Source organism: Metarhizium robertsii, assembly GCF_000187425.2.
Source record: "Metarhizium robertsii ARSEF 23 chromosome Unknown MAA_Scf_2, whole genome shotgun sequence".
Classification (NCBI taxonomy): domain Eukaryota; kingdom Fungi; phylum Ascomycota; class Sordariomycetes; order Hypocreales; family Clavicipitaceae; genus Metarhizium; species Metarhizium robertsii.
In genome coordinates, this window is record NW_011942160.1 from 3,100,129 (window position 1) to 3,124,587 (window position 24,459).

Consider the following 24,459-nt stretch of genomic DNA (forward strand, 5'->3'; position numbering starts at 1 on the left):
TTATTACTTCAGTGATGGTATTCGACGCTTTGAGTACATTAGAGGCGGGCAGGGGGCATGTACACATTACATAATGCTATCATGATGAGGATGAGTGGTTTAGCATCACTCGTGATTGATACTATCTTGGCGAGCAGCCATTCGTACGCAAAGAAGGCGATACGCCCGGTGACAACAATATCTGGAACCCCCGTCTATAGCCGAACCAATGTGTCTGTGATTCCACCGCTAAATTAAGCATAATCCTCCCCATATACCATGAAACGCGTGTGCCACATTGTGATGTAGTACATATGGCCGGCTAATATCAGGCAAAGGTACCATGCAGATGCGACCGGGCACATGAGATGGCGTCTAATAACCGAAACATGCTGGGGTAAACACTTGTAACTATGTACTACTACCTACTTTAGTCGGTCTTAGATTTTTGGAAATGGGAGGGACCGATTATTCCACTGAAGCACGTTGCTTACAGCGGAGCTGTAATAGCACCACTCTTGATAATGCTGACTATTAATTAAATGTACGGAGTACTGGGCTTGTGATTTGAGTCATTGAATGGACTTTGCCAATTTTATGCAACTTGCCGAGGTAATTGTCATCAACCATATCTCTTGCCAGGGGCACGAGTGAGCAAAATCCTTGATGCCTCTTGACCAGTCACAGCCGAATATTAACTACCTTCCCGACGCGGACGACCAGCCCCTCTTGATTGATGTGTGCCTCGTCAGCAAATATTAGCCAAAATGGGTTCCCAGCGGATTTGGATACAATCTTGGTGCCGTGTGATGTGCCCGAGTGGTTAAAACCAAGTTCCGGGTCGAATGATGGCTCTTTGGGTGACCAAAACGCCATAGTGCAAGCCCTGATTCGACACTTCTTTGAGGAAGACAGAAATTTCCAAGAATTGTTCCGTGCATTGCGTGTTGGCGTTCCGGAGTGGGTCTTGGGGCTAAAGAGGCTTTGGCAGATCATTCAGAGAACCGGCGGCACACTGGGATAACCCTGTCGGTCGGTCGTAGCGGATGAGGCCAATCTCGACCGAGCGAGTGGCAGCCACAAGATCGTTTGTTGAAACGTATGATTTGAGCCCGACGATGGCGACGAGGCGCGTCGTGTTGTGATGCTAGAGACACTTTGAGGCTCTGTTCTTTGTTCCATCCTCCGTCAGCGTCTCGCATCGACGAGCAAACACATCCGTAACATGCGCCAGCTGAGGCCTCGGCTGGTACGTACTACTGCCAACCGAGCCCATGTGTGGGAGATGCTCAATTTGTCAAGGTACCGTGCGCAGGAGAGGGGAGCTGGACCATGATTGACCAGAGTGCAGGTGAGTGGCCAAGCACCAAGCCCAAGACGTGATGGATGGGATCGATTGATGATGGCACCTGGGATGTTGTCCACATGGACACTTCACCTTGTCGTTCTGTTGGGCGCTTGTCTTCGCCTGACTGGGCGTCGGCCGTGCCTGCCGTCCGTGTAATGCGGCTGACCTAGCCACATTTGCGGCAGGAGCAGACGGCAGCATTGAATCTGTCAGCCCCCGTGCAGTGTTGAGCAGTCAAACGCACAAAGATTCAAACCTGTCTGGTCCTCTTTGCGAACCAGTCATGGTCGACTTTCACCCTCCAATATGGCCAGCTTGTTTATTACAGCAGGGCAAAAAAATTAACAGCATTTGGCAAGGATGTCTCGCTTCCTTCCTTATCCGATGCTGCCCGCTCTCCTTAATGTTTGGCCTGACCAGCGTCGTCTTCGCGGATATGCCACGGCGGATATTCTACTCTAGGCCGCGATGCTCGATTCCCTGGAAAGCCTTTGAGCTCCGACTATACTGCTAATAATAGCAAAAGGCAAATATCCGCACTGAAGCTTTCTCGTCGCAGTTTCATATCCGTTGAACGAGGGTTGGTATGAGAAAGCATCGTTAAGGACGAGGATCAAAGACAAACATTAACCCTAGGGCAATTCAAATCCGCATACCGACTAAGACCTGAATCTTTATCTGCCCGACAATAGTCATGTGGTCCTCCTGTAGCCACCCACACCTCCGCATTGAGTTTCCCTTTGGTTTAGTGATCCCCCGCGGATCAACCCATCGTTTAGGGAGTTGAAGGGCCTCCAGTTCCCCATATTAAAATAGAAACCCCAGAGCTAACCCCAGATACAACCCACAAACTTTGACGTAAAAGTTTGGTCAACATTGCGTCTCTACATCGCGAAGGATGAGGTCATTAACTCAAGAACCAAACTTGAACTACTACTAGTGTCTCGTACTAGTAGTGCCAAAATGAGCCTCAAGCTTTCCGATACTTTCAAGATCATCCTTCGTGTTTGAATTTTCACTAGCTACCAAGTCGCTTCTCGCTACGGGTGGATTGGTTCTCGAATGGCCTATCATTCCTCTGCCGAGCCACCCTGTCAGCGCGCGCGTGCGACGCGACTTGCGGGGAAGTAGCCGGAGAAGAGCGTTGCGAGCCTTCACATCTACTATACCGTAAACGGTGGTTTCATGCCGACAGGTTACATCTAAGGCGACACCCCACAGGTCAAATGCGCTTGTCTTGGACGATTCAGTTACGGGAAGAAACCCAAAAATGGTCCCGACCAGAACCGGAATCATGCTTTTGTCGTATCGGTACAAGCCTCACTTTACGAAGTAATAGCCACTCAATCGTGTGCTTCCAATTTGTCTCTGCCATTGTGAGATCCCGGAGCAGATCTCGGTCAACACTCACCCGCTATTGCGAGAAGGCTTCAAATACGATACGCATCTTCCTGTGTAAGTGCTAAAGTTCGGCGAATCTTCAAAACGTACAGGGGCTCGCCAGCGCCACCAGATACCCAACGCCGCCCCTACGAACTGGACAAAGGGCTGTGTGGTTCGTGGACTCCGTTCCCCACAAGACCGGCAGCCTCCACCTGGGAGAGAGGCGGGGAGGGAGGGAGATGAAGGGTCAACTGGTAGGGAACTTGGTGGCAGAGAAGACCGAAAAGAATTTCTTGCCGGTGGCTGCTGCGAAGGCAAAATGAGGCGCTGATGAGAGCTGCGCATGACGACGTCAGGGCGAGAACTAGAATTTTTGCCTTGGGGACAATTGCGACGCCTCGCCAACTTTTTTTTTTTTTTTTTTTAGCCGATGGGAGATTCTTGCGCGAGATCCATTGTTCGAGGCATGGCGTGCTTGACTCTGCCTCGTCATATGAATAATATGGAGTAAATCTCATGGACTCCATCGTTATCATCTGGGGGGATTGGGGGCAAATGCAAGGCCCGCATATGCAAATCCAGCGACTAAATGACATGAGCAACGCATTTGCTGATACGTTGGCCTACCATTCGGGCCCTTCTTTTTTAAGCTTGGTTTCTTCGTCTGGATCCGGCAGGGGGTCGACTATCTGCACTCACCAGATTCGACAAGCCCGCCGCGGTTGTTTTATCGCCTCCGCGGCGTGAGAACTTAGCCTGGGACCCCCACGGAGTTCAATTCAAGTTGAAGCATTGCCATGAAAATTTCGCCGTTGCGACGCCGAGACAATTGACACGGGTATGGAATCGCCGGCATGTGGCGTTCCGCGAGGGTGAACGTTTGGCAGCCGCAGACAGAGGGCCAGGTTCAACCCGCGGCCGCCTTGGCTTGGTGAGATGACAGCCCATAAATCGCTGTGCCTTGGCTGCAGTTCGTTTGGCCCTGCCTGTGTGTGGTCTGGTGTGGCCGAGGAGCATTTGCGCATCAGCTCACAAGCCCCAACAACACCTGGGAGCTGGTCACGGCACGCGCAGTCGATATGTACTACATGCTACACAAGGCCATTTCTTCGGGACATTGCTGCTGGGAACTGGCTTGAGAAGCCACTACTGCTGACGACTCTCTCAGTTCGAATCATCAGCATCTCGGACAACTTGTCAGCCACTCCTCGACCGAGGCGACTGGTGGACGTCCATGGCTCCCTCCTTTGCGCCTCTTTTCTTCGGGTCTTGGCACTGATCAGGAGTTGATGGCTTTGGAGATAAGGTTATTGGCTGCATTGCCCTTGTGGACCAGCAGGTCTGGGCCTGCTCCCCACCGATTTTTAAGGTACTGGCCTGTTAGCCCTCGACTGGGATCTTTTGAATGCCATGGCCGGCTAGGCTGGATCGGGAATCGCTCTCCGGGGTCGTCGAGTCTTGGCTGTGGCAACCGTCGACCTCTCACCACGAAGAGGCTGATAACGAAACGTGACAAGTGTATTCATGGAGTCCCCCAGATGTCTGTCAGACGTATAAACGACGGGAACAGGCTCTGGCCTCTCTGCAGGATTATATTAATTACTGCTGCACCCCGCGACAACACCACGTTTTCGATTTCTTGGGTGTCCCCATCCTGCTCGTCTTTGGCAACCTGTCCTTAGACCTGCCCGGCAGTCTTTGTGTAGTCTTGCTTTGAAGAACAAAAGACGCCATATTCACAATGACGAATCTCGACAACGATGCCATTGTCCAACCGGGCTTGGTTGATCCCGAGAATAAAGGGCACCCGTATAGCCCCTCCAAGGGATCCATGGATGCCCACGTGCGCAAGGCGTCATTGCAGCATCACGATGTGATGCTTGACGACGATGAGTACGAGGGTAAACCGACAGACGAGGAGATGCAGACTCTCCGCCGAGTCTCGGGCAAGATTATGTGGAGCATGTGGACGATTGCGTTTGTCGAACTTTGCGAACGTTTCTCGTACTATGGCTCGGCTGTCTTGTACACCAACTTTGTCAACAAGCCTTTGCCAGCAGGCTCGACCACAGGCGCTCCTCTCGATCCCAACGGCCAACCTGGTGCCTTGGGTATGGGCACCAAGGCTGCCCAGGGTATCAGTCTCTTCAACCAGTTCTTTGCTTATCTGATGCCTCTTCTCGGGTAAGAACAAAGTTCCACCGCTCCATTTCATCCTATACGCCCTGCCAACATTGTTGCTAATCTTGATTCTTTTTGCAGTGCCTGGATCGCCGATGCCCGTATGGGTCGTTTCTGGACCTTGCACCTTGCCATTGGTATTTCCACCATTGCTCACGCCATCTTGGTTGCCGCATCTGCTCCCGGTGTCATTGTCAACAACAAATCCTCCTTTGCTGCTTTCATTATTGGATTGATTTGTCTCTGCGTTGGCACCGGATTTTTCAAGGCCAACGTTTCCCCGCTGCTTGCTGAGCAGAATGACGATGTCCGACCCCGAATCGAGGTTCGCAAGGGTGAGCGCGTCATTGTTGATCCCGCTGTCACCAATACCAGAATCTTTCTGTATTTCTACCTGTGCATCAATATTGGCTCGCTCGCCGGTCAGATTGGTATGGTTTACGTGGAGAAATACGTCGGCTTCTGGCTTGCTTTCCTCATCCCCACTGGCTTGTTCTTGCTGGCGCCTCTCGTTCTCTGGTCGCAGAAAAAGAGCTATAAGCTGAAGCCTCCCACTGGATCACTGCTTTCCAAGTTCATCAAGATGGCCAACTTTGCTCGCAAGCGCTCTGGTTTGAAGAACTTCAGCTGGGAGGTTGCCAAGCCCTCCCGCGTTCCCCTTGAAGAGCGACCTAGTTGGATGACCTATGATGATGCCTGGGTTGATGAAGTTCGCCGTGGTCTCATGGCCTGCAAGGTCTTCCTCTTCCTGCCCATCTTCTTTTTGTCTTACAACCAGATGACGGCAAACCTGACCACCCAGGCCAGTACCATGGAGCGACACGGTGTACCAAACGACATCATCCAGAACCTGAACCCTATTTCCATCGTCATCATGATTCCCATCATCGACCACCTTTTGTATCCTGGTCTCCGCAAACTCGGCTTCGCCTTCACCCCTATCAAGCGTATGACGACTGGTTTCCTAATTGCCTCTCTGTCCATGGTAGCCTCTGCTGTTATGCAATACTACATTTACGAAATGAGCCCCTGCGGCTGGCACGCAAACACAGAGGACTGCCCTCCCGCGCCCATCAACGTTTGGGCCCAGAGTCTGCCGTACATATTGATTGGTATAGCCGAAATTTTTGCCAACGTCACGTCGTACGAATATGCCTTCTCCAAGGCACCTGAGAACATGAAGTCTCTTGTCATGAGCATCAACTTGTTCATGAGCGCCGTGTCTGCCGCCATTGGCCAGGCCTTCGTTCCATTGTCTGGAGACCCTCTGCTGGTCTGGAACTACACGGTTATTGCAGTCATTGCCGTCATTGGTGGCATTGTCTTCTGGTTCTGCTTCCGCCATCTTGACTCCGAGGAAGACAAGTGGAATATGCTCAAGAAGTCTGAGTTTATTGGCAAGCAAGAACCCGGTGTTGGCAAGGCCCATGAAGCTGGGGAAGCTGCTTAAAGATGGTTCTGATCATGTGTTCCTTTTTTAAAGTTTTATGTGCCAAGGAGTGTTATGATACCAAGTAAATGTAGCAATATTGATATCCAATACACTGTATATTCACTCGACATGTCTTGAGCCCCCTTCCCTCTTCAGCGTGACTATTCACTGTCGTATATTTACCCACGCTTATAAGCCTGTCTATCCCATGTCCCCCTTTGTTTTTAGATAACAGTGGAAGTATTTTAGTGGAACAGCCACGAAGAGGCCTGAATACCGGGATTCATGGCGGCAAAAGAGATGCTAGCTATTACGGCGGCGAAACAAACGCGCTTCGATGTTGCGCTTTATACTCAGAGGAGATGCCTTTAATCTGAGACCAATTGATATTATATCAAACATTTCGAGTATTAATTGGATTTTCGCTTTTACCATCATCTCCCCTGTCGGTGGGAAACTTGAGTCTTTGTTGATTCGGAGGAGTGTGGTGGCAGACAAGTGGACCTTTGGGCCATTTGACGGAGTTGGGATAAGGACTCGCATCATTTCTCCCGGCTCTATGAGCCACAATAGCAAGATGACATGCAAGTCTGAATTCTGGGGTCACTTGAGTACCTTTTGGCCGCGAGTGCTACTTTTCCCGGTGGTTTCAACATATCTACACTAGTTGAAGCATCTTCTCAATACCTATTAATCTGAAAGATGTATGGAGTATGTAAATTGGTAATTTTGGTTTATTCGCGCGGATCTTAGATAACTAGGATGAATAGCGTAGAATAAAGACGACTGTCGATTACGCAATGTTGGCGATGGATACTAAATAGATAAGAAATGACCAAGACAAGATATCACAAGATGGGAAGCATGTCGTAAGAAGCGCAAGCTCGGATTGTAGTGAATGTTATTAGGCAAGACGCGAGGTGGCTAGTATATATCGGAGTTAAGCCTGTTCCTATTGTTGATTGCCCTAGTCACCATCGGCAATCTGTCAAATCTAGACCCAGAGTTAGTTTTAAGAACACGTGCTCCAATGCGGACTGCATTCTCATTAAAACTAAAAGGTCATTATGATAATGGTCCTATTAATACGGGCAGAAGGAATAGATCGTTGGAACCAGGAACAAAGGTAGTACTCGTCGATTTGTAGTTCCGACTTACCCTAGATTCAGCTTTTCATCAGGTGGGTAAGATGAGGAGGCCTTCCCGGTTTAGATAAGTCAACAACCTATGAAAGATCGGCAGTTGATGGCCCGGGAGGTATACAGGGCTAGCTTGGTCGTGTCTTGGAGCGACCGGATCGTTTGTGGGGGACCTTCTGGAGGACTAATGCATGGCGTCAAGGGCGGGTTTACATCAAGACCGCATAGCTAGCCCTCAGCTTCGGGGACGATGGAAATGTGTAAAAGCATTTAGGTAGTTATAGGTGAGAAGCACACTATTCTCTGCGGTTTGCAGTCTCGATACATAGCTGATAGACTTGGTGCCGCTCCTAATCGTAATATAGAACAATCAAAATTCAATTGGAAGTCTGGAAATAACTAGGCAGGGAATTCCATTGCCTCTTTGGACGTCATGGCGTTTACGGGGACAGAAGCTGGAGCTGGAGGGTTGTGTTCAAGTCAGCCCCATGGAAGCTTAACCTTTCACACTTGAAACTGATGCATGGTTGTCATCATGTCGTACGGACAATTCGGAGCATACCCAAGCGATGCATGCAACCCCAGGTTTCCCCCGCTCCATCGCTGTGCCGTTGTGTTGTGGCTCATCCAAGTCGGTTAATCGCTTCGTTGCATAGCCTGGTCCACCCGAGTGGCTCTGAAACCGTCTCGCGTTGATAACAAGATCCGGCCGCGGAAACCGAAAACCACTAACAAAGATTAGTATGCGCGGACTCCGAGGCCTCGCGACTATGACATTCGCAGCCGCTTATAAGAACGGAAAGGCGACAAGTAGCCAAGTCTTCCAGGCTACGGGGTTGGTTGTCGTTTCTTTGAATAGCCATTGCCCCTTTGACAAACTCGATGGTTTATGGCTTGAATTAGCTATCCGAGACTTTTTGCCAACTTGCGTATTTACTGCTCTCGATAGCCGCCCAGCAATCACATAAGGCGCTTCCCGGTACTGTCAGCAACCTCAACCATGGTCAAGGTCCTTCGAAACGGCCGATTTCTTCGTCCGTCTGGGCACAATCCGAAAGAGGCCGTCTTTGCAAACTGTCTCATCTTAGATGAGTCTTCAGGCAAGATTCTCTACGTCGGGTCAGATGACGGTGGCGAGGTGCAAAGCGCCGTGTCTTCCGGAGCAGAGATGCTCGACATGCAGAACCGACTAGTCGTCCCCGGCTTCATTGACAGCCACATGCACCTGCTGCATACTGGACAAACGTTGAACAAGCTGGATATAAGTGGTTGTGAGACCCTCGAAGAGATTCGCACCGCCATCCGCAACTACGCAAAAGATCACCCGGATATGGATCGAATCCTGTGCTGCAGCTGGTTCCAGACCTCTACCAACGGAGAAGCATTTGCAAGCCAGATCGATGATCTCGACCCTCGACCTATCTATATTTATGCATATGACATGCATTCCATGTGGTGTAACACGGCAGCACTGAGTGAATTGCAAGTCGCAGACCTAGAGGATCCCCCGGGCGGTAAGATTCATAGAGATGAGGCTGGCAAGCCCACAGGTCTGCTATCAGAAACCGCTGCGTTAAGCATTGCCGACCCGTTTCTGAGCGCGCAGCTTTCTTCAGAGCAAAAGCTGAACTTCATTCACGATGCTATTAAAGCGTACATTGCCAGCGGATACACTGGCCTCATCGACATGGCCATGGACGAGAAGACGTGGGACATCATCTTGAGTTACCGCAAGAAATGCGGCGGAAGTCTTCCCATTTGGATGGCCGTACATTGGTTTGTTCTGCCGCAAAAGACGCCGGAGGAGACTCTTGCACAGGTCGACGAGGCCATTACGCTGAACAAGCAGTACAACGAAAAGACTTCCCCTGACTGCCGCATCACCGGCATCAAGATCATGTGCGACGGCGTTGTAGACGCCTGCACCGCAAGTCTCATGGAGCCATATTCGCACAACGGCGGAAACGAACCGGCGGTATGGACCGTGGAGGAACTCGTGCCCATCCTAAAAAAGGCCGACGACGCTGGCTTGCAAATTGCTATCCATGCCATTGGCGATGCTGCCATCAGAGTAGCCATCGACTCTCTAGAACGAGTGGGAAACCCGCAAGGGCGACATCGCATTGAACATCTGGAAACATGCTCCCCCGAGGATGTCAAACGCCTGGGCAAGCTCGGAATCACCGCATCGGTCCAACCTGTGCATAGCGATCCGTCCATCCTCCAGGCGTGGCCGAAGCTGCTCGGCCCCAAAAGATGCGAGCACGTCTTCCCGTACAACGGCTTCGCTGAGCACGGGGCTACCGTTGCAATTGGCACCGACGCTCCTACAGCGTCACACCTCGTTCTTCCGAATCTGTATACTGCTACGACGCGGCGGTCCGGGCGAAAGCCGGAGCTGGAGGAGCAGACGGCCCCGAGATTTGCGCTGAGTCTTGCGGCTGCCATGGCTGCGGCAACTCAAGGCGCTGCGTATAGTTGCTTCGCTGATGACCGTGTCGGTAGGCTGGAACCCGGCAAGGCTGCGAATCTTGCTGTCGTAGATGTGGTTTGGGATCCCGCGAGGCTTTTAGAAGGCAAAGTCCAGGAGACGTGGTATCAGGGCCGCAAGATTTACGGGTAGCCCTGTTTCTCGTCTGGTTCGGATGTCTTGCGCCTGGAAGTACTATATATCAGGGAATACAACAGTGGACAAAATGATTGCGACTGTCCAAACACATCGTCGAGTGACCATGTCTCCAGCACTATTCCCTTCACTCCTCGGTTGATTGTTCGTTTGATTTGCATTCACGCCAGTCACGGCTGGAGAGTCTGTTCCGGCTTTCAGGTCAACAATGTTGGAACTGGTTGATCCGACATTGGCCTGTGCGATTCCGACTTACTTGTTGGTTGGGTCGTACACGACACAGGCACTCCTGAGAACATTGCTTTCCACAATGCCGAAACGGTTGCCTGTGCTATTGTTGGCTGACGTGCCTTAAAGGCCAAAGATACAAGGGGGTTCCAACTTGAGGCCCAGAAGCTTAAGCAGCCCCAGGTTGCCAGTGTTGACAACAAGTTCTCTCAGCGGCACATTGTTCATCTTATTGGGAAACGCCACATCAACGGTGATATTTCGCCCTTCATATTCTGCGTACTTGCAGTCAATCAAAGCTCTCTTCTGCGCAATCTCGACGCCAAGACTATCCCAGACGGGCTTGACATATTCATCCAGCAGGAAGGTCAAATCTGTGCCAGAGTCCAGAACAGTAGTGACGTTGATATCCCACCTCCCTCAAGTACTGTACCTTGGCCGTTGGCTTTGTCCAGCGCCAAGCCAGACGTGTGCACAGCATATGCTACAACTCCAGCACCAGGCTTGAAAGCCCGGGACCAGTGGTAGCGTGGCGAGGTTTCCCACATACTTCTCGATGCCGCCAAAGAGGAGTATTCCCGTCACATTGGAGCTACTCGAGCTCCTATTCTGCAGTGGCGTGTAAGTCTGGGTAGCAACTTTGGAGTTGAATATATGATTTCTTTACCAGAAATAGACTGAAGGCAGCTCTTTCAATGTGTCCCTCCGTCACTGGATTATCCACCACAGTGTGATACTTCTTGGCGGTTGCTAAGACTTCACTGAAACCCAAGCCGAGCAACCCTGAACCTGGTATCTGGCTTCTGACCAGCCCGAGCCTTTGGTTCCTGATAGACCTTCAATCTATAGTAACTGTGTCGTTGGCAAAGCCGCCACGAACATTTCTCTGATCAAGATACGAAATCTCCTATGCCCACAACCTTGAGACATGTGCCCGGAAGCACTGTGGAAAAGATCACCCTTGCCCTCTGGATATTTGCCGGGTCGGGGACTATTCATGCACTCGTGACTTGGAAGACGGAGTCGGAAGCAGATGCGGTCAGTGATTTGCAGTTTCTTTTGCCCAATTTTCTGGGAGGTCTGGCCGAGATGGCTATGAGACAAACAAATTTGGTTGGTGGTGGGCGGCAGTCTGTTAGTGTTTTGAGTCGCTTGATGGGGTTATTTGCATATTGACCTTTTTCTACTGCATCGTACCGCCGTACTAGTTCCCTATTCTGGACAAGGCCGCCGTCAGGAGGATGTCTATCAAGATGAAGATGAATGTCGGCAAGAGGGCGTAGAACAGACGTGAAATTATGAGCGACGCATATGCATTTATTGTCTAGTCAAGGGAACCGTCAGCACTGGGCATACCAGACGCTTGTCAGTCGTTTCCGGGAGGTTGGCGCTCAACTCAACACCATCTCCAACTGATACTGCGTGAGTTCTGTCTTCTGAAAGCCCAGCTTCTTGGCCAGTCCTTGCCCATACTCCTTGGGGAAGATGGGCGGTGCCATCCACTTCTTCTCCGGGAACCGTCCCATCATGGCCTTCGCAAGCCTCGTTGCCTCGCCTTTCCTCCGAGATTGCGGCGCAACAATTAAACATGCCACTTTAACCGTATCCTTCTCTTTGTCCTCTGGATCAGTCACTACACAATACGCATCGCCCAATCGAAAGGCCCTATTAGTTTCAGGAGTTTTGTCAAACCCCCACGCCTGCCAGGGTAAATCTCCTGCCGCATAAGTCTTGACCAGCTCATCAACCTCCTCAAATGAACATGGCTTCGGTTTCGAATCTGCTGGGAATTCTCCTTGGCGGGGAGTATATTGCCACCCCAGTAGCTCTCTGGTGATGATGCATCCGGCATTAGTGTACATCTTGACGGCCGGCGCGTTCTGCTGTATACATTCAAACCCTACGGTGGACATGCCGCGAGCCTTTTCAGCGTCAAAAACCATCTTCAGGGCTTTTGGTCCCACGCCCTTGCCCCTAGAGGCCTTGACTATGCCCATGGCGCCGAGACGGGTCTCTGTGGGTTTGTCTGGGCGGATGGCGATGAGGGCGAAGCCGATGGGTTCGTTGGGATTGTCTGAACTGTAGAAAGCATGGCTGTGAGCCTTGGAGAGATAATTCAGAGTTATGTAGTTGGACATTGACTCGGCGGTGAAGTTGACCAAGGTTCCGATGTAATCTTCGAACGACTTGTTGAAGAGGTCGGCTATTTGACTGTCTGATAATTCTGATATGGGTCTGGACTCCATCGCGACGTGTTCTTTCTGCATCTTGTGCGAGTTTCTTCTAGATATCGATGTATATGATGCAAAACAAGGGAGCCCGAAGAGCTTCAAGATGCTCGCCGGAGGGCGCAACTATTGCATGATCTGTCTTTCGCGGCCGGACCGGGTACCACGACCGGGTGGAGCTCCGTGGGTAATGAGTTGGTCAAGGCCGTTTGGTTTCAGCATTTGGCTAAATGGAGCGAAATTTGCCACTCTTCGTCATAGCCGCCCCCAAAGTATGGTATCCGATCGTGAGCTTAGCTCGTCCACCAAACGAACTTGTGCCGCCCCGAATGTCCCAACTCCCAAATCTACGAGAGTGAGCAATGCTCTAAAAGTCCAAGAGCTACACATCAGTACCTCAACGACCGATGTGATGCTGTTTTAACGCAATATCTTTGCCGCAGATTTGGCCGACGACCAAGTTTGGCCAAGTGATAGCCATAGCAAGCCAATTGTGGGAGCGCAGCGACTCATGTCTGTTCCTCTGGCGTACAAATGCTCTTATCGGCTCAATCACAACATGGCTCACTTCTTCCTTCAGAGGCGTTTCCGTTGTGTCGCCAAAGCTGATAATGGCCGTAGGAACTTTGGGACACTCGATTCTGGACCATTCATGGGTGTTGACTTGCATCTCTCGCGCATACTGACGTTCGGATTTCAGGAGGGAGTCACTAGTACCAAGCTGGTCTCAAGATCAAATTTCATTGTCGGTCAGCAGGCCAAACACGTAGAGCACAGTTGGTCAGCGGTGAAGGGTCTGGGACCAAAAAGCTGTCAATGTTCAGGGTTGCGGGCAGTCAGGAGTCTGGTATTGGCGTGATAGCTCCGAAGCTGGATCGGGATGCTCCTTCACAAATTGCTGCAGTCCTGGCAGGCCCCTCGGTTGCGAAGAGCCCTCCGGCTCCAGCTCGGTTCGGTACGCAATTGGCCCGGCATAAATTTTTACGGTGGCTCTGCCCGCGGTTATTCCTCCTGGCCACAGAGTACGGAGTAGAGTTTTGGTACTTTCATTTATGACCATCCGCACGTAAATTCTAGGTACCAGCACTGTGTTATCGCTGCGCTTTGGTTGGGCATCGGCCCCCGAAATTGTCGACGGTAGCTCTAGGAGCTCTTCGGCAGTCAAGGAGCACAATAATTCGGCAAGCACCCAAGCACCCGAGCTCCCTCCAAAGCTCCACAGTTCCCCGGCATGGATCTTCTCATCTGGAATGCGCATGCAGCCCCTCTGGCCCGGAACACTTCCGCCTTTCCGACAAGCAGCGGAACATCCTCTGATTGGCCGATACCCCCGGCTCAAGGCTAGAAACGGATGTCGCTGGTGAAGCTCTGCCGTCAAGTCAAAGCCGGCGACGCGGGGTTCCCAAATGCATAAGGCCCTGCAGGCACAAGGCGAAAACATAAGTGAGGTTGAAATGAAAAAAAAAGAAAAAAAGATAAATAAAACTAATCAATCAATCAATCCATCCTGGAAAAAAGGTATCAACGCAGTAGCGAAAATCAACCAAAATGTCCGACTACACTCTCTACGCCTACTTTCGCTCCTCATGCTCCGCCCGCCTCCGCATCATCCTCAACCTCAAAAACATATCCTACGACCTCATCCCCGTGAATCTCCTCAAAGACGAACAACTGTCTGCCGAGCACAAGGCTCTCAACCCATCTGCCTCGGTGCCCCTCCTCGTCTCCAAGCGCTCTCCCGACGCAGGCTTTAAAATTGGCCAGTCCGTAGCTGCCCTCGAATATCTCGAGGAAGTACACCCTGAGGTGCCGGCCTTGCCGCCAACGAGCGATGCCAAAGGACGTGCCACTGTCCGGGTTCTATGTGAAATCATCGCCGCGGACACGCAGCCCGTGACCAACCTGAGAATCATGCGAAGAGTGAGAGCACTCGGCGGCAGCGCAGAGGAGTGGAATAAGGAATTGATGGGCGATGGTCTGAGGGCGTACGAGGCCGTGGCCAAGGACTCGGCCGGCAAGTACTCCGTGGGTGATAATGTCACCATGGCGGATGCCTGTCTGATGCCTGCTCTTTGGAATGCGCAGCGCTTCGGGGTGGATTTGTCGCAGTTTCCAACCGTCTCTAGAATATTTGCCAATTTGAGTGAGCATCCGGCCGTGCAAAAGGCCGATTACTTCAAACAGCCTGATTGTCCGGAGGACTTGCGCAGGAAGTAGCATGTGGGAAACGGCATAACAATATGAACTGCATCATGCAAAATTACGAATCAATGCGGTTCTTGGCAATTCTGGGTTGTATTTTTTTTTCTGGGAGCAGCTGTAGCTAAGATTTCACATTTCCCATAGCATCATTGGAAACATATTAAAACAGAGGCTGCGCTGGCAGGATGGTACCAGACACCTCACCGAATCCAATCAAAGCGCCTTGCTCACCAGCCCATCCCCGAATAGTCACCGTGTCTCCGTCCTCGAAAAACTTGCGCTCCTCTCCACCCTGCAGCTTGACAGCAACCTTGCCGCCCTGGGTTTGCTCCAGAATACTGCCCTCACTGCCGGGCTTGTCTCCCGTGATGGTTCCTGAACCCAACAGGTCACCAGGTCGTAAGTTGCAGCCGGTAATCGTGTGGTGGGCAATCATCTGCGGCCAGGACCACAAAAGGTTCTTGGAGTTGGACCTGGAGATGGTGGTCTTGTTGCCCTTGGCAGCTGCGACGGGTTAGTACGGGAGTAGAATGTGAGAGACGGATTGCAAGTCTAGATTCACTTACTAGTCACGTCAACCTCCAAGTGAATATTGAGGCAGTTGTCCTTCTTCTTCTCCTGTAGGTAAGGCAAAAGAGTGTTATCGTTGGGGATACCGGCAGTCCTTGAGTTATTTAGAGCGTCCGCCAAAACCACCCAGGCGCTGATTGCTGTGCCCATGTTCTTTGCAGTGAAAGGGCCGAGAGGAATGTACTCCCAGGCCTGGATGTCTCTGGCACTCCAGTCGTTCATCAAGACGTAGCCGAAAATGTAGTTCTCGGCCTCGTCAACAGGGATAGGGCTGCCAAGCTTGTTTTCGCGACAGATGAACATGCCCATCTCGAGCTCCAGATCCAGTCGCTGACAGGGTGACAGGGTGGGGATTTTGGGCTCGGCCTTGGGATCCTTGAGAATCTGTCCCCAAGGACGATGGAGAGGGGTGCCGGAAACCACGACGCTGCTGGCGCGGCCGTGGTAAGCAACAGGAAGATGAGTATAGTTGGGCTGCAGAGCATTGTCCGGGCCACGGAACAAAACGCCAACGTTGTATGCGTGGTTCTTGCCGGCGTAGAAATCAGTGTAGTCGCCGATGTTGAGAGGGAGATGGTTCTGAACATCAGCGCGCTTCAAAAGCGCAGTCTTCTTGAGCTGCTCATTGTCCTTGAGAATCTGGGGGTGCTTGGTGTCTGCACTGAAAATAGACTGGAGGTACTCGCGAGCTGAGCGATGGAAAGATCGGCCCAGAGCAGCGAAGTTGTTGAGAGACTCGGCCGCAAAGACGTCTTGGTGCTTCTGAATTTCAGAAGAGGCAGAGAAACCACCACCGCTGGCAAATGCCTTGAGATCTAAAGCGTAGTCGCCAATAGCAATGGCAGGGCGCTTTGTCGCATCGCTTGAGGTGGAGATGATGCCAAAGGGAATGTTGGCAATAGAGAAGTGAGAGTCGGGGGAGATGGTAAGCCACGACATGGTGAGATGTAAGATCGAAGTCGCGAGATCGGGCGGTTCGGTACACAAGAATGGAATTGAATAGAGAGAGATTGAAATGGCTCTTCTATCCAAAAGACGAAAAATTAGATGGCCAGAGCAATGTCTTAAGCTGGTTTGAATTCGTCACAGCTGCCGGAAGCTCTTTCCTCTGTTCCGTTTTCTGCCCCGCCATAGTTGCCGCCGCAACCCGATTTCGATGGCGGGGTCGAGGGCAAGCCGATGTGCGGAAATCACCCGGCATGTGTCGCTCCTTCCGCTTGAATCCGTCAGTCGCATCTCGTACGCACAAGATGACTTGCATTTTCTGGGGCATGCTTCGTCTAGGCATTTGATGAGGCAAGGCAAATCAATGAAATATTCGCCATCAAGCCCTGATTCAAAATGCTCCATCTCGACTTGCCTGTAAGAACACGTCGAAGGCTCATCGAACAAATATTCTCTCTCACATGTCGCCATTCACTGTCCTGGTGTTTGTCGGCGTTGGCGGTTCCGATTCCGATTCGAGGCGATTTAGCATTACGGGAAATGTCGCAACTCCCGGACCAGTTGATGCAAGCAAGACCCGGGGCTTGCCATGCGGTTTTCATGCTTAGAAATAAGCCATCTCTTAAATGCTCTGTAGACCGACCCTTGGTTGGGATATTCTCTTTGAATCAGAACTACTAAGAACACCAGTGTGGCATCACAACACTAAACAACATGTTCCAAAGTGGCATGATGAAGCATCGCAATAGCTCAAAATACGGGAAAAAATTCATCAAAATGAGTGGAATAAATTAAAGGTCGGATCAACCAACACCGCTCGTTCACTTGCAATCAAGTATGTAGCAACCCTTTCAGGTGTTGCTCGGCAGCTTTGCAGCCTACAGTCTACACCAAAAAGAAACGACTTGATCACGAGGACATAAACAGGCCAGTTCAATGATTTCTCTTAAATAGCAACCTACTATGTGATGATATAATGACAGATGCGCCCCCAAGGTTAGTCACCGTACTCTGCATCAGAACCATGCTCGCTTCCTTGTCCTCACATGGACTAACATTTGTTGACACGGAAGGCGTCCAAGACGCAAACGTCAACCCTCTCCGAAATTCAAGACCGGACTTGACTGCCTACTCCACCTATCGGTGGGTAGTTGGCCCTGTCGTCGGAGCCGACAGAAATCTGGGCCGAATTCCGCGGACTCTGCAAGCCATGTGCGAAAGACAGACAGCCGGACGACGCATCACAAATCACACCTAGCCCAAATCATGCATCAGCAGTTGTACCTAGCCTCTGATTTGTGTGACAGTGCTCCATTGGCTTGACGGGCAGCCAATAGCGGCCAAACCATCCAAAGGTTGTCAAGGAATGTACGTACTCCGCCGTAAGTTGCAGAGGCGATAGACATAAAGGTTGAACAAGCCGCCCCCGGGGATTTCGCGGTCACAAGCGCCTCCGATCCCTGGCTTCATTTATCCGGCGGAATGCGCTATAGAGTGTAGCCTGTACAATGCGACATCATCTCCTTCTTTACGGCACCAGTGAAGTTCGAAGAAAAGGCGTTTAGTGTCTCGCCGGCTGGACTCCGTATGTCACTTGTCTATTGAAGTTCTTGTATTATACTACAAGCCCTAGTGCTATAGATGAGCTACAGCTAAACTCACTGGAATTCCTTTTTCTAGATACATGCTTACCTTCCTGCAACCATAGTAGAACTTGAATCGGCGCATCGGCTACAACCTAAGCACCGGATACTACCCTACTATGCGTCAGCATCCCTCATATCGGCCACTCAAGTACCCCGAGAAAACTGTCGAATACGACATTTGGTGTCTAAAGTCTCATGTCGCTCACCGAACCCCGCACAAGATCCGGAGTGCGATTCTTACGCTGGCCTTTGACGTCAAACTTTGATAGGTATGCGACCCGTGAGGACGTAATCCTTCATGTACTGGGGGGTGCATATGACGCAGAGGGCGCAGACAACATTGAAACCCGACAGGCTCCACGGGGAATTGGGCTCATCTTACGGACTGGGCTTTGTTATATTAGAAAGTGCGGCAGGGAATTAATACCTCCATGGACTCGATAGTCTAGGACTCTACTCGATGTTCGGCCACGTGGTGGCCATAAAAGGCAACCATCCTTCCATCGCTCTGCTGAACTCCCTTTTAAAAAACATCGGTTGACTTTCTACTCTTTCAACATGTCCTCGAGCGATGTTTTTACCATGAGAGGCAGCTTGGCTGCCATTCCCATGGAATTGGACAAAGCACACTTTGTTCCTCTCGTGACCTTGTTTGCATCTACGGTACGTCCACGTCTTTCGTCCTTATCTTTCTAAATTTTTTGGAGCTCATAGCTTACATGGACAACCCTTTGCCAGTTTGTTGCCTTCCACATCGCCCAAGCCATCTACCGCCTCTGGTTCCACCCGCTCTCCAAGTTCCCAGGCCCCGTCCTTTATTCTGTCTTTTACCTCCCCTACCTATATCAGGCTTACATCAAAGGACGATGGATCTTCAAAACCACAGAGTTACACCGAAAATACGGCCCAATTGTCCGAGTTGGCCCGAATCACATTATTGTCGATGGCGAGATTGGGTGGCCTCAAGTGTTTGGACGCCGGAAAGCCGATCAATCCGAATATGAAAAGATGCCCGCCGTCCACAAGGCCAAGGCGTACAGCATTATCGGTGCTACTAGAGACATTCACCGACGTCAGCGTCGGCAGTTGAACCACGCATTCAGCGACGCCTCCCTCACCCAGCAAGAAGATATTATCCAGGCATATGTGACGCTGCTCCTTGAGCGCCTCCAAACACGTGCTGATGAAGCAGAGGTCGTAGATGCGGTAAAGTGGATGAACTGTACAACATTCGACATTATCGGTGACCTGGCTTTCTCCGAGTCCTTCTCAAGTTTGCAGAACAACGCCGTGCACCCTTGGGTTAAGCTCATCTTTGATAGCATCCGTTTCCTCGCGGTTAGGAGATTCTTTGTCAACTTTCCCCTCCTGAGATTTGCGCTGTCCATGTTCAGCAGCAGATTCGGCACAAAGCAGCATCCTTCGAGAGACCACGCCAAGAACAAGGCGCGTCGAAGAATGGCGCTGGGACAAGATCCTCCCGGCGGCCGCAAGGACTTCATGTCGTACATGCTTCGCAAGACCAGGGATGGGCAGGTTGGCATGTCGGAGGAAGAAATCCTCGAGACGTGTCCTACTCTTGTTATTGCCGGCAGTGAGACCACGGCGTCAGCGCTCTCTGCATTCTGTTTTTACATGGACAAGAATCCCCGGGCATACGCGCAATTGACCGAGGAAATTCGAACAGCCTTCGGCGCGGAAGAGGAAATCACAATGCAGAACGCTTCACACCTCGAGTATCTGCAAGCCTGTGTTAACGAGATTCTCCGGATATACCCGCCTGCCGCAGAAACACCCGCTCGTGTCTCCCCCGGTGATTTTATCGAGGGGGTATATATACCTGCCAATGTAAGTCTATCCTGTGCACTCGCCTGCTTTCTTTCCACGGCCTGCTGTATGCCATCTGTACTGACAATGCTGTAGACACTGGTTTCCGTCTACCAGTGGGCAACGTTCCGCAACCCCAAACACTTCAAGGACCCGGAGTCCTTCATCCCGGAGCGGTGGCTGTCCCCTTCTCACCCACTTTACGATGAAGGTTTCAAGAACGATAACCACGCGATATTCAAGCCATTTAGCTACGGTTCAAGGGATTGCATCGGCAAGAATCTTGCGATTAATGAGCTGCGCGTCATCATCAGTCGCATGTTGTACCGCTTCGATTTCAACGTACTTGAAGGACAGGATGATTGGCACACCAAACAGCGAAGCTTCATTATTTGGGACAAGAGCCCGCTGATGGTTCGATTCCAGACGCGACAGACGGCTAATTAGGTGGAGCGAGAACAGCATACGTGGAATTAAACCTCTGAGTGCTATGGTTTATGACTTGACATGGAAGAGATTGGCATTACGAGGCTTGTAAGGGTACTCACTCACTCACTATTTGCATGGGTATTGTGTTACTTGAGGAGGAATGCATGCACCCATAAATATATTGCTAATCCACAGGCATGCATAATACTGCCAGTGTCCTGCCGATGACAAGTGTGCAGAAACAAGGCGAGTGTCGCAAGAGGCCGAAGATCAGATATACAGCGTCGGTCATTAAATCAGGCACTTCACTATATAAATTCACGCACACGTTGATGCTTCTCCAGGTGTTTGATGGGCTGCTTTCCTCGGTACCCAGGCTGCAAAGAATCGCCGTCCTGTTGTTCAATACCTTGTTGGTGATTGGTGCAAGCGGAAGCGTGTAATTGTGTTGATGCGTGCATTATTCTTATGGCAAACGATTGTTTCTACAAAATTACAACTTGGAATATAGCAAGGTTCCAGACATAACCCGACAGGAGCAAGTAGGCTAAATCTAACGAACCACTCGCTGTGGGATTGGGCAGCGCCGAAGCTGAACAGAGGAAAAGGATCGTAGTGGGTGATATTATGTAGGGCCTATACGCTACAGAAGTTTTAATATAATCTCCTGCGGCTGAAATTCCAAGTGGCGGATATGACGACTAGTGGTTGTACCCGATATCGCTCGCACACATTTGACAGCCGTTGCAATGGCCATTGTTGTGGCAATCGTCGTCGAGGCGCTTGCCAACATACTGCCAGAGATAATCTATGGCGTCTGTTTTTGAAAGAAGTTGATGAGGGGTGGAGTTTCGAATTACAAAAATTAGCCGATTTCGGGGATCGGTTGTGATGCCGGTGAAGCCGAAAGGGCAACTGTAGTCCATGTATTGTTTCTTCGAAGTTCTGACATGGTCTAGTCCAGCGAGTGCTGTATGGAACACTTTTCCCGAGCAGTGGATTGCTTCATGAGAGATGGGAACCAGCCCGAGTTGCAGCTTTCATGGCACTGTGTTCAAGACTTGGTTCTCCGTGTTTCTATGAATAGCCTAAAGACTCGTTGCTCGACGAAAGAATTCGGCTAGAATGTCGATTGTTGCCCCCAGATGGTCGACAGTGTCATTGGAAACCGCGAGGGGGGCCATGACGCACGAAAGAAAACATTGGTTTCTACTGACGCCTCACTGCTTCGTCTTGGTAGATCAAGAGATAAATGGCCCTTCAGACACAGACAAGTGTAACCAATAGAGAGAGAGGCGGGGGTCCTTGCAGAGGAGATTGCAGTCCCAAGTAACAAATTCATGACATGCCGCTAGTTGCTAACAGATGCTATCCAGACACTCTTGCAAGTTAAAACTTGGCCTGCTCGCGCTTTGTCTTGGCCTTTTCTTTATCTCTGATCAAACGTCGCAAGATCTTGCCGCTTGGATTTTTCGGAACCACGTCAATGAATTCTACACCACCTCTCAGTCGCTTGTAATCACTCTTATGGTCGGCGACATGCTTCATGATGCTCTCAATGATGTCTCCATCGGCCCCTTTGACGCCTGGAGTTTTTACCACGAAGGCCTTTGGAACCTCGCCTTCTCGGTCGGCAGCAACTCCAATAACCACACAGTCATTCACGGCCGGGTGCGTCAGGAGATGGCCTTCTAGCTCAGCGGGGGCCACTTGATGTCCTTTGACTTTGATTAACCTGGAAGAGAAGTTAGAACAGTCGCTACAACTTGAGGCGTTTCATCTTTCACTTACTCCTTGATTCTGTCCGTAACGAAGATGTGCTCATTGCCCTTCTCACTCTTTGTAACGAGCACTTCGTCTCCCGTTCTCATGTATCGCAATCCATCGTCAGCAGTTACAAAAGTCTCGTCAGTCGCTTTCTTGTTGTTGAGATATCCGACAACGACAGATGGAGAATGCACCCAAAGCTCACCAGGCTTGTCGTACTCTTTTACCTCTTGGCCCTCTGGAGTAAAGATTCGGGCGACGAATCCAGGGAGGAGTGAGCCAGATCCTCCTAAGAAGATGTCCTGAGGCATAGTTGCGCAGACAACGGTCGAGGTCTCTGTGAGTCCATACCCTTGGAGCAGCACCACTTTGGGTAGGACCTTTAGAAAGTCCTTTGCCGTATCCTCCTTTAGGGGCGCAGCTCCCGTGAACACTGCACGGACCGACGACAGGTCAAATTGTTTGACGACGTCTGGTTGCTTTGTTACATGAAGAATCATAGGTGGGACAAGGTACAACATTTCGATCCTGAAGTCCTGAATAGTGTGAAGCAAAAGCTTGAAGTCATACCGGGGTAGAACGACAACTCCGTCTCCGCGATACGGACCAACGTGACAGATGACGATCAGGCCATAGATGTGCGACATTGGCAGAAGCCCCAAGCAGTTTTCCGTGTAGCAACTCACCCCGAGCTCCTTCTCAAGAGAATCTCGGTTGGGCCGTCCATGAGCCACGAACTGAATGGCATTAGCAATAACGTTCCTGTGTGCAATCATGACGCCCTTTGGAAGGCCAGAGGTCCCGCTACTGTAGCAAAGGAAGGCAATCCTCTTTGCGCCATCCCCTTTCTGCCAATATGCATCGGCAGGCTTACACGAGGGCAAGCTGGCACCAGCCCTGATCAAGTCGTCTGTTGTTTTGAGGCCGGGGTTGGAGAGACCGGGCGTGACGGATGGAGCGAGTTGGTGGAGGAAAATTCGTTCCTCGGGGATTCCAATTCTCGCCACCGCGGCCATTGTTGTCTTTAGTAGGGGCAGGCAGGTGAAAACAGCCTTGGCCCCAGAATCCCTCAGCTGATACTCCAGTTCGCTGGCATTGTACGAGGCGTTCACGCAGGACAAGATACCGCCGAGTCGATGGACAGCCCAGGCCAAGGTTAAATAGTCTATAGAGTTGAGACTAAAGCACGCGACCACCTTGTCCCACTCTGTGCCTTGGTGAGCTTCAAAACCAAGTTCCTTGGATAGGGCGCGTGAGAGATGGTCAACGCGCTGCTGCAACTCCAGAACACTATAGGACCTGCCGGTTAGGCCATCCGTGAATGGGGCGCGAGAATGTTGCACCGGACAGCGACCATATCTCTCGTCGAACATGAACGTCTCCAAGGAGATGGAGTCGGGGATCTCTGGAAGCTGAGGAACCCATGATGGGGGGTAGAAGGGCATTTTGGGTGTCTGTGATGTGGAACGGGCAGAACACGGAGGTGGAGAGCTGGATCGAGGCTGATGAGGAGTTGCAGATATCCGGCCGGAGTCGACCGCGTTGGCAGCCAGGGGCGATGTGACTCGTGAGTGTCCAGGTGAGAACCCACGTCAAAGCCTTCTGCCGGTTGAACAGGCTCCACGAGCAATGTTTGACGCAAGAAGAGCAGCTCGATTGGAAAAATGACAAGTACCATCCATGCAGTGCAGCCGCGGCCTTGGCGTGGTAAAATAATTGTACCAGCCTCTCGGTAACTGCGTGACGAGGTGGTCACTGCATGTGGTGATAGTTGACCCGAGGTCTGGCACACCGACTTGCCCTGACCTTGTCTCCACCTCGGCTACTGCTAGTGCATACGCGTGCCAATAGTCGAGTACGGGGAGGCCCAATTGGGCTGCCGGCCCCATATGTTTTAGGTGCATGTGGCTTGTGTCGCACAAAACAATGGGCGTGGCCACGCCACATGGAATTGTCAAGTGTGTTAGTAAGTTCCGGACCCTTTATATCCTGCAACAGCTTGTTACCCCTCAATGTTCAATGTTACCACTTAAAGGTGGTGCTGGATAGTAAGACGGGCCAGTTATTAAGGCGGGCTAGAAAGGCCAGGAAAATATTTAAAATATATATAGCATACTACAAGTATTCAACACAAGATCAGAGCCAAGATGAAGCGCAAGATATCCTTGACAAAATGAGCAGTAACACAGAAAGGTTTGCCACCGTCCCCGGTAACAGCCAGCTACCAGGAAAGCGGCCACGAGTACATGTATGAACAAAAGCCTCCGTCAAGGCATGGGCAGACGGCGAGGCCAACGCTCTCACGACGTGATGACCCTCAACAGGTTCAAGCCAAACGAGTGTATTCACAGCTGACCAGTCAACTACTATAATCTAGAAGGAGAAGAAAAGGTGACTGAGAGCTCCTCCATCTCTGTCCATGTATATACTAAAAGGGCATTTGATAGAAAGAACCCAACCCTAACTTCAATGTTCTGCCCGCAGCTGCCCATGGCTGGAAGGCTAGGCCGCCGCAGCCTGCAGTTTAAT

At 51.1% G+C, this 24,459-nt stretch overlaps 8 protein-coding genes across 8 annotated transcripts; 4 read left to right on the forward strand and 4 right to left on the reverse strand.

Annotated features, from left to right (window-relative positions):
- Positions 1-4,451: 4,451 nt before the first annotated feature.
- On the forward strand, positions 4,452-6,341 carry MAA_05517 (Oligopeptide transporter; the record flags this gene model as incomplete). Its single annotated transcript, XM_007823515.1, has 2 exons — positions 4,452-4,894; positions 4,973-6,341. The coding sequence occupies 2 exons, from the start codon at positions 4,452-4,454 to the stop codon at positions 6,339-6,341; spliced, it is 1,812 nt and encodes a 603-aa protein (XP_007821706.1).
- Positions 6,342-8,462: 2,121 nt separating this feature from the next.
- MAA_05516 (amidohydrolase family protein) lies at positions 8,463-10,085 on the forward strand (the record flags this gene model as incomplete). The annotated part of the gene is made up of 1 exon (XM_007823514.1): positions 8,463-10,085. One exon carries the CDS (start codon positions 8,463-8,465, stop codon positions 10,083-10,085), a length of 1,623 nt encoding a protein of 540 aa, XP_007821705.1.
- A 354-nt stretch (positions 10,086-10,439) lies between these two features.
- On the reverse strand, positions 10,440-10,864 carry MAA_10828 (Aminotransferase, class IV; the record flags this gene model as incomplete). The annotated part of the gene is made up of 2 exons (XM_011412747.1): positions 10,440-10,690; positions 10,750-10,864. The coding sequence occupies 2 exons, from the start codon at positions 10,862-10,864 to the stop codon at positions 10,440-10,442; spliced, it is 366 nt and encodes a 121-aa protein (XP_011411049.1).
- Positions 10,865-11,707: 843 nt separating this feature from the next.
- On the reverse strand, positions 11,708-12,562 carry MAA_05515 (acetyltransferase, gnat family; the record flags this gene model as incomplete). The annotated part of the gene is made up of 1 exon (XM_007823513.2): positions 11,708-12,562. One exon carries the CDS (start codon positions 12,560-12,562, stop codon positions 11,708-11,710), a length of 855 nt encoding a protein of 284 aa, XP_007821704.2.
- A 1,530-nt stretch (positions 12,563-14,092) lies between these two features.
- Positions 14,093-14,761, forward strand: MAA_05514 (Glutathione S-transferase; the record flags this gene model as incomplete). The annotated part of the gene is made up of 1 exon (XM_007823512.1): positions 14,093-14,761. The coding sequence occupies one exon, from the start codon at positions 14,093-14,095 to the stop codon at positions 14,759-14,761; it is 669 nt and encodes a 222-aa protein (XP_007821703.1).
- A 145-nt stretch (positions 14,762-14,906) lies between these two features.
- Positions 14,907-16,255, reverse strand: MAA_05513 (fumarylacetoacetase; the record flags this gene model as incomplete). Its single annotated transcript, XM_007823511.1, has 2 exons — positions 14,907-15,250; positions 15,313-16,255. 2 exons carry the CDS (start codon positions 16,253-16,255, stop codon positions 14,907-14,909), a joined length of 1,287 nt encoding a protein of 428 aa, XP_007821702.1.
- Positions 16,256-18,465: 2,210 nt separating this feature from the next.
- Positions 18,466-20,181, forward strand: MAA_05512 (Cytochrome P450 CYP561F1; the record flags this gene model as incomplete). The annotated part of the gene is made up of 3 exons (XM_007823510.1): positions 18,466-18,570; positions 18,622-19,755; positions 19,831-20,181. 3 exons carry the CDS (start codon positions 18,466-18,468, stop codon positions 20,179-20,181), a joined length of 1,590 nt encoding a protein of 529 aa, XP_007821701.1.
- Positions 20,182-21,552: 1,371 nt separating this feature from the next.
- On the reverse strand, positions 21,553-23,375 carry MAA_05511 (phenylacetyl-CoA ligase; the record flags this gene model as incomplete). Its single annotated transcript, XM_007823509.1, has 2 exons — positions 21,553-21,898; positions 21,955-23,375. 2 exons carry the CDS (start codon positions 23,373-23,375, stop codon positions 21,553-21,555), a joined length of 1,767 nt encoding a protein of 588 aa, XP_007821700.1.
- Positions 23,376-24,459: the final 1,084 nt, after the last annotated feature.